This window comes from Narcine bancroftii, chromosome 5, assembly GCF_036971445.1.
Source record: "Narcine bancroftii isolate sNarBan1 chromosome 5, sNarBan1.hap1, whole genome shotgun sequence".
In the NCBI taxonomy this organism is placed as follows: Eukaryota; Metazoa; Chordata; class Chondrichthyes; order Torpediniformes; family Narcinidae; genus Narcine; species Narcine bancroftii.
In genome coordinates this window covers 78,324,464-78,342,680 of record NC_091473.1, presented here as the reverse complement: position 1 = coordinate 78,342,680, position 18,217 = coordinate 78,324,464, and the positions used below count along the sequence as shown (strand labels likewise).

General features: G+C 41.0%; 1 protein-coding gene across 13 annotated transcripts in view; it reads right to left on the bottom strand.

Annotated features, from left to right (window-relative positions):
- The window catches only part of nr5a2 (nuclear receptor subfamily 5, group A, member 2), a 293,808-nt gene that overhangs the window by 129,187 nt on the left and 146,404 nt on the right, over positions 1–18,217 (bottom strand). For 9 of the 13 annotated variants that reach the window (XR_011357655.1, XM_069937923.1, XM_069937924.1 and 6 more), the window contains one exon: positions 16,267–16,414. Coding sequence is in view for 9 of the 13 variants with exons in the window: in XM_069937923.1 (XP_069794024.1) it covers positions 16,267–16,414 (148 nt within the window). In the remaining 4 variants the exon portion in view is untranslated. Of the gene's footprint in view, positions 1–12,863; positions 13,014–16,266; positions 16,415–18,217 lie in introns of those variants that run through there. The other 4 variants (XR_011357658.1, XR_011357656.1, XR_011357657.1 and 1 more) reach the window with 2 other exon arrangements.

The window sequence follows — 18,217 nt, the reverse complement described above, 5'->3', positions numbered from 1 at the left end:
AGCACTTGCCCACCAAGTTGCAAATCACGCTGACTTGAAAATGTAAACACTGTTCCTCCAAATTGTTGCTTCAAAATCCAGAACTCCTTGCTTTGGCTTTGAGGCTGTACAATCACATCACGGAGTGCCACAATTCAAGAAAAATAACTTGCCATCACGTTCACATGACCAGATAGGCTGGGCAATAAATGCTGACCTTTCCCACATCATGTGAATGAAATAAAAACATGAGAGGCATCTAAATAATTTATATCCACTTGGAGTGCAGCCGCAAAGCTGACGGCTGTTAATCAGAGGTTTGTAGTAAAGGGAATGGAGTCCTGTGGTAGTTAAAAAATGCGGTAGAAGGATATGCACTTGAAACAAATTGTACAGTTTGAAACAAAATGCATCATACAAAGAAGCTACAAAGATCTCCAGTAATTCCCCAATTAATAGAATTTAAATTTTAAGCATAAGACATCTAGAAAACTCTCTGATATCCAAAAAAATGTCATCTGAAACAAATTTTAGTAATTGTCTGCGTAAGAAAACCAGCTAACACAGAATGTGTAAGATAGCAAGTTAGAATTCAGTTTTAACATAGTAGTCCAGCATTCACAAATGAAGATGAGCTTTTCAGGTGGTCACAATCAAGAAATAAACAGAATTCACTTCTAGCTTTTAGATTTAAAATATGCATAATTATGCAGCAAATTTGTGACTGTAACTGGTCCTTCTTTCCCTGAAATGTCATCCCTGCAGGGCACCCAAAAATCTAAGAGTCAGAAATAAATTCACAACTAAATTACATTGGAGTTTCAGAAGAAACTTCTTCACTCAGAGAGGTGAGAATGTGGTACCTGCTACCACATTGTGCAGTTGACGCTTGTCACAATCTCCATCGGCACTCGTGCACCACAAGGATGTTTACAAATAACCCCTACTCTACTTGCTTTACCTCCATAACTGTGTGGCTCAGTACGATAACAACATCTATAAATTTGCTGGTGATACCTTGGTAATGGGCTGTATAAAAAGGAAAATTAAGTCAATGTACAGGAGGGAGAACAAAAGCTTGGCTAAATGGTGTACTAAAAACAACCCAATGTTACCAAGAAGCTGTAGGAAGAGAAAACCAGATGTGTACGATCCAGTAATAATTAGATCCGAGGTGGAGGGAGTAAGCAAATTTAAATTCCTGGGAGTCATTATTTCAGAGGACCTTTCCTGGACCCAACACACTAATCTCATCATGAAGAATCCATGACAGCACCTCAACTTCCTCAGGAGTTTGCAGAGGTTCGGTATGACATTGGAAACTTTGGCAAACCTCTAGTGATGTGCTGACTGGCTGGTATGGGGACACAAAGAGCTCTGAGCAAAAAGCCCTGCAAATGATAGTGGACACTGCCTAGTACATCACAGGCAAAACTCTCCCCACAATCAAGAAAATCTACACAGAACACTTCTGTCAGAGAGCAGCAGCAATCATCAAGAATCCACACCAGCCAGAACATGCCCAGTTCTTGCTGCTGCCAACAGGAAAGAGGTATAGGTGCTGGTAGACTCAAATCACCAGGTTCAGAAACAGTTGCTATCCTCCACCATCAGACTCCTCAACAACAAACTCAACCAGGGACTAATTTAAGAACTCTTACTTTACACATTATTTATTACTGAATATTTCTGTTTTTCTGTATAACAGTGAATTTGTAGGCATTTCTTTCTTTTGTACATGGGTCTTTCTCTTGTGTAAGTGTACAGTCACCAACAAGTAGAAATTCTACCTGGCCCACAGGAAAAATAATCTCAAGGTTGTAAGTAAACCTGAACTTTGGACTTTTGAACATTGAAGCTCATTTTACAAATGCATTTTAGAACCTACTGGATAATCTGTTTAGCTGGGTCAGTGAAAATAGGATAGGCAAGGGTTCATGTGCAGTCTAAATCTCCATGTGCTTTAAGATTCCACACAATTTTATAACTTTGCATCATTGATTTTTATCAGGTATTTCCTACTAAATGGATGCCATAATCAGTGTATTTTCTGAAAGAGACAACAATAGCTCGATGACTGGTTTAATTGCAAGAGGTCACAATTAACCATGTGTTGTCTGAGCACTAGTTATATTTAAGTAAATTATTATGGTGTGATGAATCCTCCATCGTCATGGAACATATAAATATAAACAAATCCGTAAACCACAATCTGACCAAATAATGCCTGCACTTTATTTTTCAGCATTTCCACATACCACATACACATTTACATAAGCTAAAGTGAATGTCTTTACTATAAGCGGTCTTGTTAAAAGGTAAATCTGTACCATCAATAATATGGCAGAGAACGCTGTGCTTCTGACATAAATATTTATCATTCAGTGCAAGAGCAAATGACCTTTAAAACTTAAAGCATTCATCCTGCACATACACAGCCTGTCAGGTGTGTGCATTGGCCTGTGACCAATCATTGACCAGTCCATGAAAAAGTCACTTTACCTGAATTACATGAAATACTGCGCTTTAGTCATCCTGCTACCAGTTTAATGAAACCTCACACTGTCACAGCTCTCCCTAAATTGATGCTGGTGGAGAGTCCAACCATTCACTGTGGCAGATAATATTCAGAGCCTCATTCAATGATGTTCCTGCTTTGGTTATACATTTTCACGCAGAATCACAATTAATTAATTTTCTTCAGACTAGGATACATTTTTTTTAAATGTAATACTTTTGGGGAGAGAGAGAGAGAGAGAGAGAGAGATAAACAGTTTTGTCTGTGAGGATGATATCAGCTCTCCACATGTTCTCTCAGCACATCCCGGGCAAATTATTTTTTTTCCAGTTTATTTCAACCCGACTGAAATTGTTGGATAAGCAAAGCTGACAATGACCTGGAGCAGGAGATGATCGAGCAGTTGTAATAATTAGCAGAGACCATGTTATTTGATGTCACTCATTATTACATCCAATTGTTTTCAAACATTTGTTTTTAAATTTACAGTCTAAAATTACCATTTTGCTTTATGGTTCACATTATGACATTTCGCAGGATATGTTATATGTCCTATGAAATGAGTAGAGCTCACACTGTTCTAAAAAGATTCAACATATTTAGTGCTGTGATTGCCGGCTGGGGAATCTTCTGTAACTAAACAAAGATTCCGAGATGTCCATTTTGGATTCTGAGATTATCTATATACATATAAACCATTTGTTTTACATACTATGAATGTAGTAGTCTATGTAATATTATTACAGTGCAATCTAGCACCAGGAGTGAGTGGATTAATCCATATAATTTTCCTTGTGGTTGTCTACACAGTGATGAAAAGTGATAGTAACACTGCCACTGGGGAATCAAGTTAACAATCAAATTATTTACTGAACTGGTATCTGGAGGTCTGGACTATTGATCTACAGTCACAAGTCAATTACCACATTTGTAGTGGGGAAATTTAAATGCATGTAATTAAATAGATAAGACAACTGGCATTGGTAAGAGTGAACACAAAACATTGGATTATCGCAAAAATCCATCCAGTTCACCATTGTCACCAGGAGAGGGAAAGGGAACCAACAGTCGGTGAAGGACACCCTCGTGGTTGCTCCCTTTAATACCATTTTGGATACTGTTGGGGAAGGGGGAAATGACCTTCCAGGCACAAGCCACAGCGGTCAGGTCTCTGGCACAGAGCCAGGCCTTGTGGCTAAGAAGGGAAGGGAGGTGAAGAGGTGAGCTCTAGTGATAGGGGATTCATAGTTTGGGGGGACAGTTAAGAGGTTCTGTGGAAGAGATGGAGATTCCCAGATGGTATGTTGCCTCCCTGGTGTCAGGGTCCAAGATAGATCAAGAACACAGCGATCTCAGGAGGGAGGGTAAACAGCCAGATGTCATGGTCCATGTAGGGACCAATGATATGGATAAGAAGGGTGAGGAAGTTCTGCAAGAAGAGGACAGGACCTCTAGGGTTGTGATCTCAGGATTACTACTCGTGCCACATGCTAGTGAGGTTAGAAATAGGAGGATAATACAGCGTAATACCTGCCTAAAGAGATGGCGCAGGAGGGTGGCCTTCAGGTTTCTGGATCACTGGGCTCTTTTCAGGGAAGTGGGGGATATGTTCTTACAGAGGGATGGAACCTGAACTTGAGGGGGACTAATGTCCTGTGGGAAGGCTTGCTAGTGTTGTTCTGGGGGTGGTTGTGGGGCGGGGGATAAATTTGATTTGCATGGGGATGGGAACCAGTACCAGAGTAGATAGGGTAGTGGAGATTCAGATTTAAGATTTATTGTCAGAGTACATATATAACATCATATATAACTGAGATTATTTTTTTCTGTAAGGCAGAATTACCACTTATTGGTAGTGCAAAATAAAACTGTACACAGCGTATACATCTAAACAAATAAAGAAGTATAAACAGACAATTAATGTAAACAAACTTACTGTGCAATACAGAGAAATTAAAAAAAAATCAATAGAGTGCACAAGTAAGAATCCTTAATTGAGACCCTGATTGAGTTTGTTGTTGAGATGTCTGATGGTGGAGGGGTAGCAGCTGTTCCTGAACCTGGTTATGAGACTCTTGTAGCACCTATACTTCTTTGCTGATGGCAACAGTGAGAACAGAGCGTGTGCTGGGTGGTGTGGATCTTTGATGATTCCTGCTACTCTCCAATGGCAGTGTTCCTGTAGATGTTCTCGATAGTGGGGAGGGTTATGCCTGTGATGTCCCGGGCTGTGTCCACTACCTTTTGGCGGGCTTTATGCTCAGGGGTATTTGTGTCCCCATACCAGACTGTGATGCTGCAAGTCAGGACACTTTCCACCACTCCTCTGCAGAAATTTGTCAGGGTTTCTGGTGTCATTACAAACCTCCACAAACTCCTGAGGAAGTAGAAGTGCTGACATGCTTTCTTCACGATGCCATTAGTATGATGGGTCCAGCAAAGATCTCGGAGAAAGTGACACCCAAAAACTTAAATTTGCTCACCCTCTCCACCTTTGTTCCCTAATGACCATTGGATTGTACACCATTGGCTTTCCCTTTCTGAGGGGGGAGAAAGATTAAGTGAAGATTGCTGGTAATGTTAGAGGTCAAAGCATTGTACGTGATGGCAATTATCTCAGTTATATCTATTTCAATGCAAATCTGTAGATATTCCCTCCGACCTTAAGGGAGGCTATAGTAGAAATTGCAGGGCTCTGGCAGAAATATTTAAAATGTTCTTAACCATGGGCGTGGTGGTGGAGATTGGAGGGTAGCTCATATTCCAAAATTTAAAAAAAGGTTCCAAAAGTAATCCTGGAAATTATAGGCCTGTGAGCCTGATGTCAGTAGCAGGCAAGTTATTGGAAAGTGTTCGTAGCCATCGTGTGTACAAGTATTTGGATAGCCAAGAAATGGTTAGGGATAATTAATATTGTTTTGTGCATGGTAGATCATGTTTAACCAATCTTAGAGTTTTTTGAGGAAGTTACCAGGAATGTCGATGAAGGAAATGCTGTAGACTTTAGTAAGGCAATTGACAAGGTCATATATGAGAGGTTAGTCAAAAATGTTCAGACGTTAGGTGTTTATGGGGGAATTAATCAACTGGATTCTACATTGGCTACATGGGAGAAGTCAAAGAGTGGCAGTGGATGATTGCTTCTCAGACTGGAGGCCTGTGACTAGTGGTGTGCCTCAGGGAATGGTGCTGGGACCATTGCTGTTTGCCATCTATATCAATAATCTGGATGATAATGTGGTAAATTGGATCAGCAAGTTGGCAGATGACACTAAGATTGGAGGTGTTGTCGACAGCAAGGAAGGCTTTCAAGGCTTAATGGAAAAATGGGCTGAAAAATGGCAGATAGAATTTAATGTGGACAAGTGTGAGGTTTTGCAATTTGGAAGGACAAACTGAGAAAGGACATACATGGTAAATGGTAGGGCAATGAGGAGTGCAGTAGAACAGAGGCATTTGGGAATACAGATATATAATTCCCTGAAAGTGGTGTCACAGGTAGGTAGGGTTATAAAGAGATCTTTTAGCATATTGGCCTTCATAAATCAAAGTATTGAGTAAAGAAATTGGGATGTTATGGTAAAATTATACAAGACATTGGTGAGGCTAAATTGTGTGCAGTTTTGGTCACCTAACTACAGAAAAGACATCAGTATGATTGAAAGAGTGCAGAAAGGATTAACTGGGATGTTGCCTGGATTTCAGGATCTGAGTTACAGGGAAAGGTTAAACAGGTCTCTATTTTATTCCCTAGAGCATGAAAGAATGAGGGGAGATTTGATTGAGGTATTTAAAATTATGAGGGGGATTGACAGAGTAAATGTAGGTAGGCTTCTTCCACTGAGGGTAGGTGAGAGAGAAACCAGAGGACATGAGTTAAGGGTGAAAGGGGAAATGTTTAAAGGGAACATTGTAGGGAAAATATAATTTAAAGGGTGAAAAACTACAGCATGCTGCTGTGCAGAGGGACTTGGGAGTGCTTGTGCATGAATCGCAAAAAGTTAGGTTGCAGGTGCAGCAGGTTATTAAGAAGGCAAATGGAATGTTGGCCTTCATTGCGAGAGGAATTGAATTCAGGGGTAGGGAGGTAATGTTGCAACTGTATAAGGTACTGGTGAGACCGCACCTGGAGTACTGTGTCCAGTTCTGGTCTCCATATTTGAGGAAGGATATACTGGCTTTGGAGACAGTCCAGAGGACGTTTACTAGGTTGATCCCTGGGATGAAGGGGTTGACTTATGATGAAAGATTAAATCGTCTAGATTGTATTCACTCGAGTTCAGAAGAATGAGAGGAGATCTTATAGAAACATATAGGATTATGAAGGGTATGGATAGGATAGATGTAGGAAGGTTTTTTGAGCTGGCTGGGGAAACTAAAACGAGAGGACACAGTCTCAAGATTCGGGGGAGTAGATTTAGGACAGAGATGAGGAAAAATAGTTTTTCCCAGAGAGTAGTGAATGTTTGGAATTCTCTAACCAGGGAAGTGGTTGAGGCTGCCTCATTAAACATATTTAAAATTCGGTTAGATACATTTTTACATGATAGAGGAATTAGGGGATATGGGGAGAAGGCAGGAAGGTGGAGTTAGGTCATAAATTAGATCAGCCATGATCGTATTGAATGGCGGAGCAGGCTCGATGGGCCATTTTTGGCCTACTCCTGTGTACCTATGTTAAAATGCTGGGAGTGTGGAATGAGCTACCAGCTGAAGTGGTGAATGTGGGCTCAATTTTAATTTTTTAAGAAGAATTTAGACAGGTTTGATAAAAGAGGTGAGACAGCTGGTTAAGAAGAAGGAAGCCAACAGGTTTAGGAAGCAAAAAACAGGCTCATGAAAATTATATGATAGCCAGGAAGAAACTTAAGAAAGGTTTTAGGAAAGCTAGAAGGGGGCATGGGAAGTCCTTGGTTCTATGCATAAGATAAGAACAAAAGGATGATGGCAGTGAAGGAAGGGTTGCTTAAAGATAAAGGAGGCAACATGTGCCTCGAGGCAGAGCAGGTTCTAAATGAATACTTTGCTTTTCAGTGTTTTTCAGAGAGATGGACCTTGGTCAATGTGAGGTTAACATAGAACAATCTTGTGTGCTGAAGCATTTTGAGGTTAAGAAGGAGGAAGTGCTGGATTTTCTTACAAGTATTGGGATTGCTAAGTCCCCAGGACTGGACAAGATATACCCCTGGTTACTACAGGAAGTGAAGGAAAAGATTGCTGAGATATTGGCAATGATCCCTGGCCACAAGGGAGGTATTGGAGGATTGGAGAATGGCAAATGTAGTCCCTTTATTTAACAAAATTAAATGACAGAATCCTTGGAATTATAGACCAGTGAGTCTTAAGTGAGTGGTGGGCTAATTATTAAAGAGAATTCTTAGGGACAGGATTCAAAGTAGTCTGCTCAGGGACAGTGAGGGAATGGTTGTGCCTCATGAAACTAATTGAGTTTTTTTGAGGAAGTAACAAAAGAAGTCGATGAAGGTAGGGTGGTTGATGTATATGGATTTTAGTAAGGCATTTGACAAGGACCCCCATGGACTTTCATTCAGAAAGTCGTGAAGCATGGGATCCACGGATCCTTGGCTGTGTGGATTCAGGATCGGCTTGCCTACAAAAAGCAGAGGGTAGTAGTATTCTGCCTGGAGATCAGTGTCTAGTGGAGTTCCACAGCGATCTGATCTGGGACCCCTGCTCTTTGTAATTTTTATAAACTATCTGGATGAAGAAGTATTGGGATGCATCAGTAACTTCGCAGATGACACAAAAGTTGGAGGTGTTGTGGAAACTGTAGAAAGTTGTTGTAGCTTACAATGGGATATAGACAGGATGAAGATTTGGGTGAAAAAATGGCAGATGGCGTTCAATCCACATAAGTGTGAAATAATGCATTTTGGAAGGTTAGGTTTGAAGGCAGAGTACATTGTTAATGACAGAATTCTTAACAGCATTGAAAAACAGAGGGACCATGTGGTCCAAACCCATAGCTCTGTCAAGCTTGCCGTCTGGGTTGATAGGGTAGTTAAGAAGGCTTATGGTAGGCTGGCCTTCAATAGTTGAGTAAATGAGTTCAATGGTTGTGAGCGTTCAGTTCTGGTCACCACATTGCAGGAAGGGCGTGGAAGCTATTCAGAGGTGGATATCAAGCACTTTTTTCCTGGGGTGACATTAGCAAATATCAGAGGACATCTGCATAAGGTGATGGGAGGAACGTTTAAGGGACATGTCAGGGGTTAGTTATTTTTAAAACACTGAGCGTAGTAGGTGACTGGAATGTATTGCCAGGTGTGGTGGTGGAGGCTGGCACAATAGGAACATTTAAAAGACTCCTAGGCACGTGGATACAAGGAAAATAGTGGATTATGTGTGTAAAGTTGGGAAGGTTTAGTTTGAGTGGGTCTCTATTGGTTGGCACAACATTATGGCCATTATGGCTTGTACTGTGCTGTAATGTCCCATTTTCTATGCTTTCGTATGACTCTTTGCAATTCTTCGTCCCACATCCACAGGAAAAGTAACAAAAACAGATCACAAGATAAAGGAACAGTTTTAGCAAAACAACTTGGGAAAGGTTGCTTCAATTTTCAACCAGATAAAAGTCAGTTGAAGACAACTGGGTATGGCTAAGAGACTCATTAAATGACATTATCCCAAATCACGTCCCTCATAAACTTAATAAGGGCCACGTGTGTCCTCCTTTGTTTTCTGTGAAACTGAGAGACCCCTGCGGTAAGAAAGAGAAATTTTATATCCATGCCAAAAAAATGTTGTACAAGACAAAAGCAAGTTGATGGTATCATTAGGAGTGCCCATAGGCAACATGTTTCTACAATCTCTGAAGGAGAGCATCCTAAGAATTTTTGGAGATATGTGAAATCCAGATGGACAGACAACACCGGCGTCCAGATGTTTAAGGTGAATAACTGTCTGATCTCTGAGGACCAGGAGAAAGCAGAAGCTTTTGCAAACCAATTCCAAAATATTTTTGCCCGGGAAGATACAGATCCTTCATCCTTTCCTGATCTACTGCGCAGCCTATAAATGGACATACTTTCTATCACAATTGAGGTTGAATGTGTCAAAAAATTACTGCCTAATATCAATACGGCAAAAGCTATTGGGCCAGACCAGATTCAGAATCAAGCCTACAAGATTGCAGCTGAAGAACTAGCTCCCATTCTGCAGTTTATCTTCCAGCAGTGGCTTGACTCAGGTGACCTTCCCCTGGATTGGAGAAAGGAAAACATTACTCCTCTCTTCAAGAAGGGTTAAATCTCCAAGCCAGCAAATTATCATCATGTTTCATTGACAAGCACCTGCTGCAAATCCCTGGAGCACATAATAGACAGTACCCTGATGAGGCATCTTAGCAGTCACAATATTCTTGATAATCAGCATGCATTTAGGAAGCATAGATCATGTGAATCTCAGCTAATCCTGACAACAAATGACCTGGCCAAAAACTTCAATAACAATGTTACCACTGATTTAGTGGTGTTAGAGAGAGCAAAGACTTGAAGTGGGAGAAAGGGTGGGGGAAGGAGGGGGAGAGTCGCAGTTATGAAAGTGGGTCCAGAGGCGGCGAAAGAAGCGTTTGGCATCGCAGCGTGTGCAAAACCCGTTGAGGTGTGGCCGAAGGTGAAGTATCTAAAGAGGACTGAGTGCTCCGTCTGAGAGAGGGGAATGTCAGAGGGGATACTGATTTAGCGGTGCTCGACTTCTTCAAAGCATTCGATGTCATTCCCCACCAAAGATTACTTAAGCATGACTACTGCAGTATTCTCTCCAACATCAAAAGATGGATTTCCAGTTTCTTGAAGAAACGTCTCCAGCGGGTGTGCGTGAATGGAAAAAGCTCTGAATGGCGTTCAATGTTAAGTAGTACACCCCAGGGCATGTGTTAGGCCCACATTTGTATTTACTCTACATCAATAAAATTCACAAAAAAGTCACAAGCACCACTAGACTATTTGTGGATGACTGTTTGGTAATATCGTCCAATTCAGTCAGCTGATGCCGAGGATGCTCTCCAAAAAGATCTTGATAGCATGGTAGAATGGACATAAAAATGGAGTATGCAGTTCAATCCTTCCAAATGCGAAACCATGCATGTCAACAGGAAGAGAAAACCAGGAAAAACATCATACGAAATCCTGGATGTCACCCTTGATGAAACCAAACAGACCAAATACCTTGGCATTAAAATCCAGAACAACCTGCATTGGAATGATCAGACACATCATATAATGGTGAAGACAACAGGGGTCCTACATTTTCTGACATTGTTCAACTTCTGTTAAGGCGAAGTTGTACCTCACCCTCGTCAAACCACATTTGGAATACACCGTAGCTGCATGGGACCCATACACAAACAGAAACACTACTATCATTGAATGAGTCCAGTGACGGGCAGCCTGATTTGTCACAAATATACATGGAAGAGAAGCAAGTGCTACAAAGCTCTTGGATTCATTAAAGTGGAGCTCTCTCCAAGACAGTCGTGAAGCGCACCGCCTGACCTGTTTTTACAAAATGCTAAACTGCCAGCTCGATAATAGACCACCAATTCTACTCCGAACCCAAGCCTGCTAGGAGCAGACAAGGGTACTCAACCAATTTGTAGAACCATCTTCCAAGGCAGATACGTATAACAATTCATTCTTCCCCCCCCCTACAATTAAAGCATGGAATATTCACACAACCAGACCCAATTAAATTTAAGACAACTCATCTTTAAAAATGTCCTCCTTAAGCACACCCTTCCCCATCTCCAGTTTAAATTCCATATGGAATATTTTGGAGCATCAAGAACCAAGTGCAGATATAGGCTATTTGGCCCATCAAGTCTGCTCCGCAACTCCACCCTGGGCTAAACCGTTTCACATCTAGTTCCAAATTCTGGCCTTTTCCCCATATCCCTTGATACCCTGACCAATTAGATACCTATCAATCTCCTCCTTAAACTCCCCCAATGATTGGGCCTCCACAGCTGTATGTGGCAATGAATTCCACAAATCCACGACCCACGACCCACAATCATGAACATATTTAACCCACAGATGCCTATTATTGTGTTCAAGACATGCATCACAATTGGATCAACAAGTATAGTGATTAGATGAAGCTGAGAATAGAAACATTGCTCACTGCCATCACACTTCTCAACATGCACAAGCAATGGTATGCTAAGGACAGTGCAGTGTAGAGCAAACCCAGGCAAAAAATGGCCTCCTATAAAGCAGGAGTCTGCCGAAACAGCAGGAAGAAAGACCACAAAGAAAACAAATGCAGTAACCTTGGTGGGGAGGCAGGTCACCTCTTCACAATCTGCCCAACTACAAGTGCAGCTATGCCCAGGCAGGAGAAGCAAATGGTTAAATTTTCCCTAAAAGAGACCAGACCTCTATATGACATGTATCCAGAGGCACAGGTGGAATAAGATAATAAGCATACATGGAGGAGGAAAGCTACATACACCTGATAGCTACCACTGAGCCTACTCCAGAGGCTTTAGAGGAGGTAGGACACCATCCACAGATGGGGTGGATTGCATCACAATGACAGGTGGTGGTGGAGGGGGTGGGGGGTGGCCTGGTAGGAAGCTAAAAGAAAACTAGCTCATCCAAAGGTGCCAATGTTCCAAGGACGCATATCAGTAAGAGATGTGTGGAACCCCCATTGGATGGCAGTTACACCGTGTGGGGAGAAAGGGTGATATTATTTATAGAAAAGGGATGGCTGAGACTGAAACTAACTGCAATGCTGGTCCCAGCTTTTGGGAGATACAACAATGAAGAACAGAAGGGTTCTGGAAAATTAGGAACAGTAATTTGAAAAAAAAATTAAAGAACAACCAAGTAGGTTTTCTCCAGACAGAGCACGAGAGTGAGTACATGCGTGTCTGATTGATATTTTGTTAAAGTCCTTTTCCTGTCCCAGCTGACTTTATCATAATCCATTGTCCTGTCCTTCCCATCTCAATAGGTTTACTGGTTTTCCTGTTGGGTACAGCACAGATCAAAGAAAGAAGAGGTGGGGGAAATTGCACAAGTAATTTCCTCATCCTTATGTCTGCTTTTGAGTGCAGATGCACCAATTTGTGCATAGATCTGGGATACACAAGCATTAAATGCCTCTATATACTAAGATACTGTGAAGGATGGATTTGATCATGTTTCACAAAATGCTCTATTCAGTTAAGTGCCAAATATCCCTTGGTGAAAAGTTTGTAAAAAAACAGAACATCTTTGGCCATATCAATCAGACTGTGGAATACATGGAATGACCTTGCAGGAAAAGGAGGTTGTGGATCTTCTCAGATGGTCACTGAACAGACTATTTGTTATTTGACAGAATATCTCATCACCTGAAATCTCAAAAACAAGCACTAAGATCTTGCTTGGCTGGTGGTGAGATCTTTCACTCGTAACTGAATTCTTCTTCCTCTGGCTCCCTCAACTCCACTGTAAAGGAAAGTTAGCAATTCAAGGCACTTCCATCATCTCAGACTGATGCACTGCAAGATAAAATAATAACCAGCAAACTGTTCACCCAAAGAATTAATCTCAATGGAATGATATTGCTTGCAATGAGAATGGCAATATATAAATGCAAATTTGATGAATTAAAATAAAATGGTTGTATGGCCACTGAAATACCAGTGGACATGATGAAATAACCACACAAGACACTTTTTGAGTGAATCAAATGGATTTCTCTTTTAAAAGCCAGAATCACGTGCCTGACACATGCTGACGTCATCACACACTGACACCACATAGCCGGATGGATGACTTCTGGGAGTTGTAGTGCCGCCATATTGCCACTACAGTTGCAATATACAAAAGAATCCAGCATTTTGGACATCTTAAGCACAATTGAAATGTTTGTTGGATAACTGTTGGATTACAACATTTGGAACAAAGGGAGACAATTGGATTTTGTCAGGATAAAAACTGATGTCTTTATTGTATCTATATCTATAGTAGCTATACATTCCACCCTGCTTCTGAAAGTCATCTTGAATCTACACAGGTTAGTGCAAAGACAAAGGATTTCACTTTGTTGTTTCTCTAACCTCTGAATCTGCCAAGGAGCTCACAAAAGGGAGGCACCAAATTTCTGCATTCCTGATCTGAAAGGATGATCCCAAAAGCAGGGAAAACTATCCAATGAAAAGAGGAAAGCCATAATCCTGTGGCCATTCAGATGTTTCTCCTTCATCACAAACCCTCTATAAAAGTAACCAGAGCAGCATCCCAAACAAAGTACACTCAGCAGTATTTCAACCTTAAATTGTCCATCTTCCAACAGGGGGCAGACTAATGGGCAACAGACACCAGAAAATAATCCTTCTGGAACAAGGGTGAACTGCAGAGGAACTGAGAAGTTTTTTTGACTCCTACCTTCCTTTGGTCTTTCTTTTCGCCCATCTTTCAGATTGCACTGAGATACAACATCTGCATGCTTTACCCCACAGTATTTAACACCATCATGCTAACTAACAATCAGATTCAGGGATCTGGGTCTTTAGTTATCTATTTGCAACTATATTTTCCATTTCCTCATTGGCAGATGGCACTGACAACATCACCTCATCATTGCTGATCATCCAGCAAGGGGTACATCTGTGCTAAGTACCCTGCTCCATTCCCTCTGCACTCACATCTTTAAGATTGGCTCCAATGTAATCTATAACTTCATTGATGGCACCATGGTTGTTAGTCAGAATATAGTCAGAATATAGGATGGAAATAAAGAACAAGGTTGTTTGGTGCCAGAACACTAATCTTGCTTTCAATGTCAGCACGACTTTATTGTGGACTTTATTGTGGTTCAGGAACCACATGGGATGGTGGTGGAAAGGGTTAGAAACTTCTACATTTCTGAAAGTTCATATGTAAGGGGACCTCTCCAGAATCGAACATATGGAGGCAGCATGAAGAAGGCACAGCAAAGCTTCGATTTTCTAAGCCCGAGGAGATTTGGCATGCTGAACTTCCACAGTGTACTGTGGAAAGCATACTGCCATGCCCATCACAGGCACCTTTCATCACTGAAGAAATCTATATGAGTTGCTGTCTCAAGAAGGCAGTCAACATCGCGAAGGATGTCCGTCATTAACTACAACTGTGAATACCTATCTATCCTTTTATACTTATATTCTCCTTTTCTGTTTTGGCATAATGTGGTAGTTTAATTTATACAATTTTAGTTGGTATCTTACATACCTGTGTGGCTTCAGCAAGAAAGAATTTTGGTGCATCTACTCATCACAATAAACTGATTATTATCATCATACTTGCCTCTTCAGGTTGCTTTCTTGGCCAACTTCCTGAGAACCCAGTCAACATATTGCTGACAAAATGACTTTCCTGCCCTGCATCCACTAAAAATCACTTCCTTTTTTTTCAAAAGTAAACTAAACCGATTGAGATGTCAGAAAATCCCAAGAACTTTCACAACCAAGGCAACACCTAACAAAAAATTATAATATTTATTTGGATTTACATATATTGACATCATAATTTTCTGTGATGAATGTGATTGGGACTGCTGCTGCTAAGCATGTGATAAATCTGCATTGATGTCATACGATAAACTAGTCATTGACTAACAAAATGAGGGATTGACCTGAATTATTATTCTTCCAATCAATACCTGTCATAATACCCTTTGCCATCCAAGGACGCAAGAGTAAACAGAATAAAATAGCCCACATATCGTTGTGTCCAGTATGTGTGTCGAATTGTGATTTGCACTTTTACCTTTCATTGGATTAACATGATCGTGGACCAATTGTACATTTTACACACTGCTCAGATTTTGTTCGCCTCTGAGAAAGTGATATACTGGCATCGGGAGGAATTTAGGGAAGATTACTGGAGGAAAGGGGCTGTTTTACAAGAAAAAATGCTGAGTTTTAATCTTAGCTAATCATAGGGAATTGTATCTCTTATAACTCATCTCATTCACGTAAGAAGTGTGGAGGAATTTAAAGAAATTTTATTGCCACAAAAAAAATGTCCACTATCTATTGTTTCCTCAAGGGAGGATCGGGGCTGCTGAACATTCCCACTGAATAACAACAAAAGTCTTTAATTCAATTCGTCTTAGAGCAGTGGTTCTCAACCTTTTACTTTCCACTCACATTCCACCCTTACTAATCAGAGCTCCTATGGCATAGGCTGGCAAAATGAAAGGTGGCTCTGCCAGAGCTGCTGTATAATGGCAGCACTACTGCTGGTGCAGACCCGTAGAGGGCAGGGAGCAGAGTCACAGCGCTTCCGCAGGGTCCGACTGGCGTCAGCTCCATACGTGCTTTGAGTGTACCCGTTAAAGGAAACGATGGTAGTTTTATTTAAAAAAGTGTGAGGTCTGCACCCAAAATGGAGGTGCCTGTGATCAACAGCAGCCACGAAGGGTTGCAGACTTGAGGGAAGCAGAGGACCGGCACAGGGCACCAGAAAATGGGAAGGCCAACCCCCATCTGAGAAGGAGAAGCAGAGGAGATGACCCACGGGACAGTGACCACAGTGGTGGACTGGCGAGGGTCTGTGGCTGAAGGAACCACACAGGCTGCTGGAGATTGAAGGTGAGTAACCCATGAAGGCTGTGGGCTGCTCTCCCCACAGATGCTGCCTAACCAACTGAGTATCCCCAGCATTTTCTTCTGTCTCATTTCAGTTTTCTACCTATGTTCAAAATATCCAGCTAACATACTGAGTACATTGATATTGGATACAAATATAACAGAATGGGGTACTTACCAAGACTGAAGAGCACCAGGAACTTGAGGCACACAAACTCTCGCTGGTCAAGCTGTAAAGAATGGAGTTTCACTACAAGCTCCTGAGCATGACTCATGAGATTATTGAGAGTGCTCCCGGCCTGTGAGGCAATCACCGAGAAATCCACCTGGAAAACGCAAAACAAATTGATCTTTAAAATTTATAATTTATTATGGCAATTTTATTCAAAGGAATAATTTTTATATTCCCTACTTTAACTTAAGATATGATCGCATCAATAATAAAGTGCGGTTTAACTACTAAGCCAGGAGATAAGTGCTTGCTTGTGAGCTTTGTGGTTTAACAATGGAGAATAGATTAATCAAGGATATGAACCAAAGCCATTCTATATAGTGTGATGGTTTCCCACAAACCTTATTTAATCCAAGCAATCAACAACAAGTATGAAGTAGATGCTCACTCAGATATGTATCTTCTAATTTATTTTCAGTTTAGACCTTTGATCTTAACTGTGAAGTCTTTTGCAGTGTTCAGGTAGATGATGACTTAATAGTGCACAGTGAGGTGGCGTCAAGTGGGAACTATCCAGGGGATTCTTTAACTCCCTAAACTGTGCTGTAGGTCCTCATAGATTTGTCCGCTTGCCAGCAGCTCTTTCAGGTGCACTTAATATTTGCAACAGAAGCAGATTTGTCTGTGAGGCAAGTCCATCTCTGCCACTCACTCAGAGCTGACTATATTAAATTTTTATATTTATTGACAATTCATTACCATAATTGACTGTAGTATGTTCAGTGGTGAATGGAACATTTCTGCCTCTTAAGCAAGTGAGCCAGTCCCTGGAGCAGGATTTGCAATTAAAAATAAGGCAGACTGGAATTTTTTATTGAGTAAATATGATGAGTAGAATCTTTAGTTTTAACTGCAAGCCCAGAGAATTTTCGATGGAGACCAGCTCTTTTCTAACAATGGATCAGTCTAAATAATTATGTCAGTGAAACCATCACCCAAAGGCGTCAATCAAATTATATCAATTTAATTGTGTGAAAAGTATGTTGATGATGGTACCTGAGTGCATCAAGACAGAGCGGGCTTAGTACTTGAATTAGTTACAAGTAATCGAATGTGATCTCTTGTGGCGTCAGTCATTCTTAACCACGTTTACGATATGGATGCATTAAATATGAACTTAAGTATCAAGAAATGCTCAGTGTCCATGTCTGATGGCGTCCATCGGGAGGAATCTTTTGTGCAATGTTCAAAGTGCTGCTTTCAAGCACTGGTCAAAGTAATCATGAAACATACACAAAATGGAGTGTTTGAAGTGAAAATTAGAAATGAATTGAAGGGAAAGTTAGACTATCATATCAACGAGAAAGAAATTGAAAGGGGTATTGAATAGATTGGATGAAATAGGGTAGGAGGCAGTTCATGGGCTTGTTGTGGAATTCTGCCCAGTATATTGCAGGAAAAGGCAATTCAACTCAGCACCATTTCTTTCACAGAGCAATCCAGTCATGCAATCTCTCTCTACATATCTGCAACTTATTATTATTCAAGTATTTATTCAACTTAAGTAATATAGCCTGCAGCATTGTAAAATGCATGTACTCTATGCTAAATTTTTTTTGTTTAGAAAAGGGTAGAACTATTGGTGTATTGAATAAACAAATGTTACATTTGGAGTGGTATGATAATGGAAAGCTTCTCCACAATGACAAGGTGACAATCCATAGAGAAATGGTGGAGAAGATTGTGTGGTCCTGTGATCCCGAGAGTGCTGCTCTTTGGAGCTATGTTCCTGGTAGTGTCACCCTTGGTGGAAAGGTCAAGGGTGACAAAGAACAATCCATTAAGTCCTCAACATCAGTGAAGGCGGACGAAGGCTGCAACAAATCCATCAGCTCCAATCATCGTGGTTTTTATGCCATTGGAATTAGTTGGTTGATTAGTGAAGTATTCTGTGCTT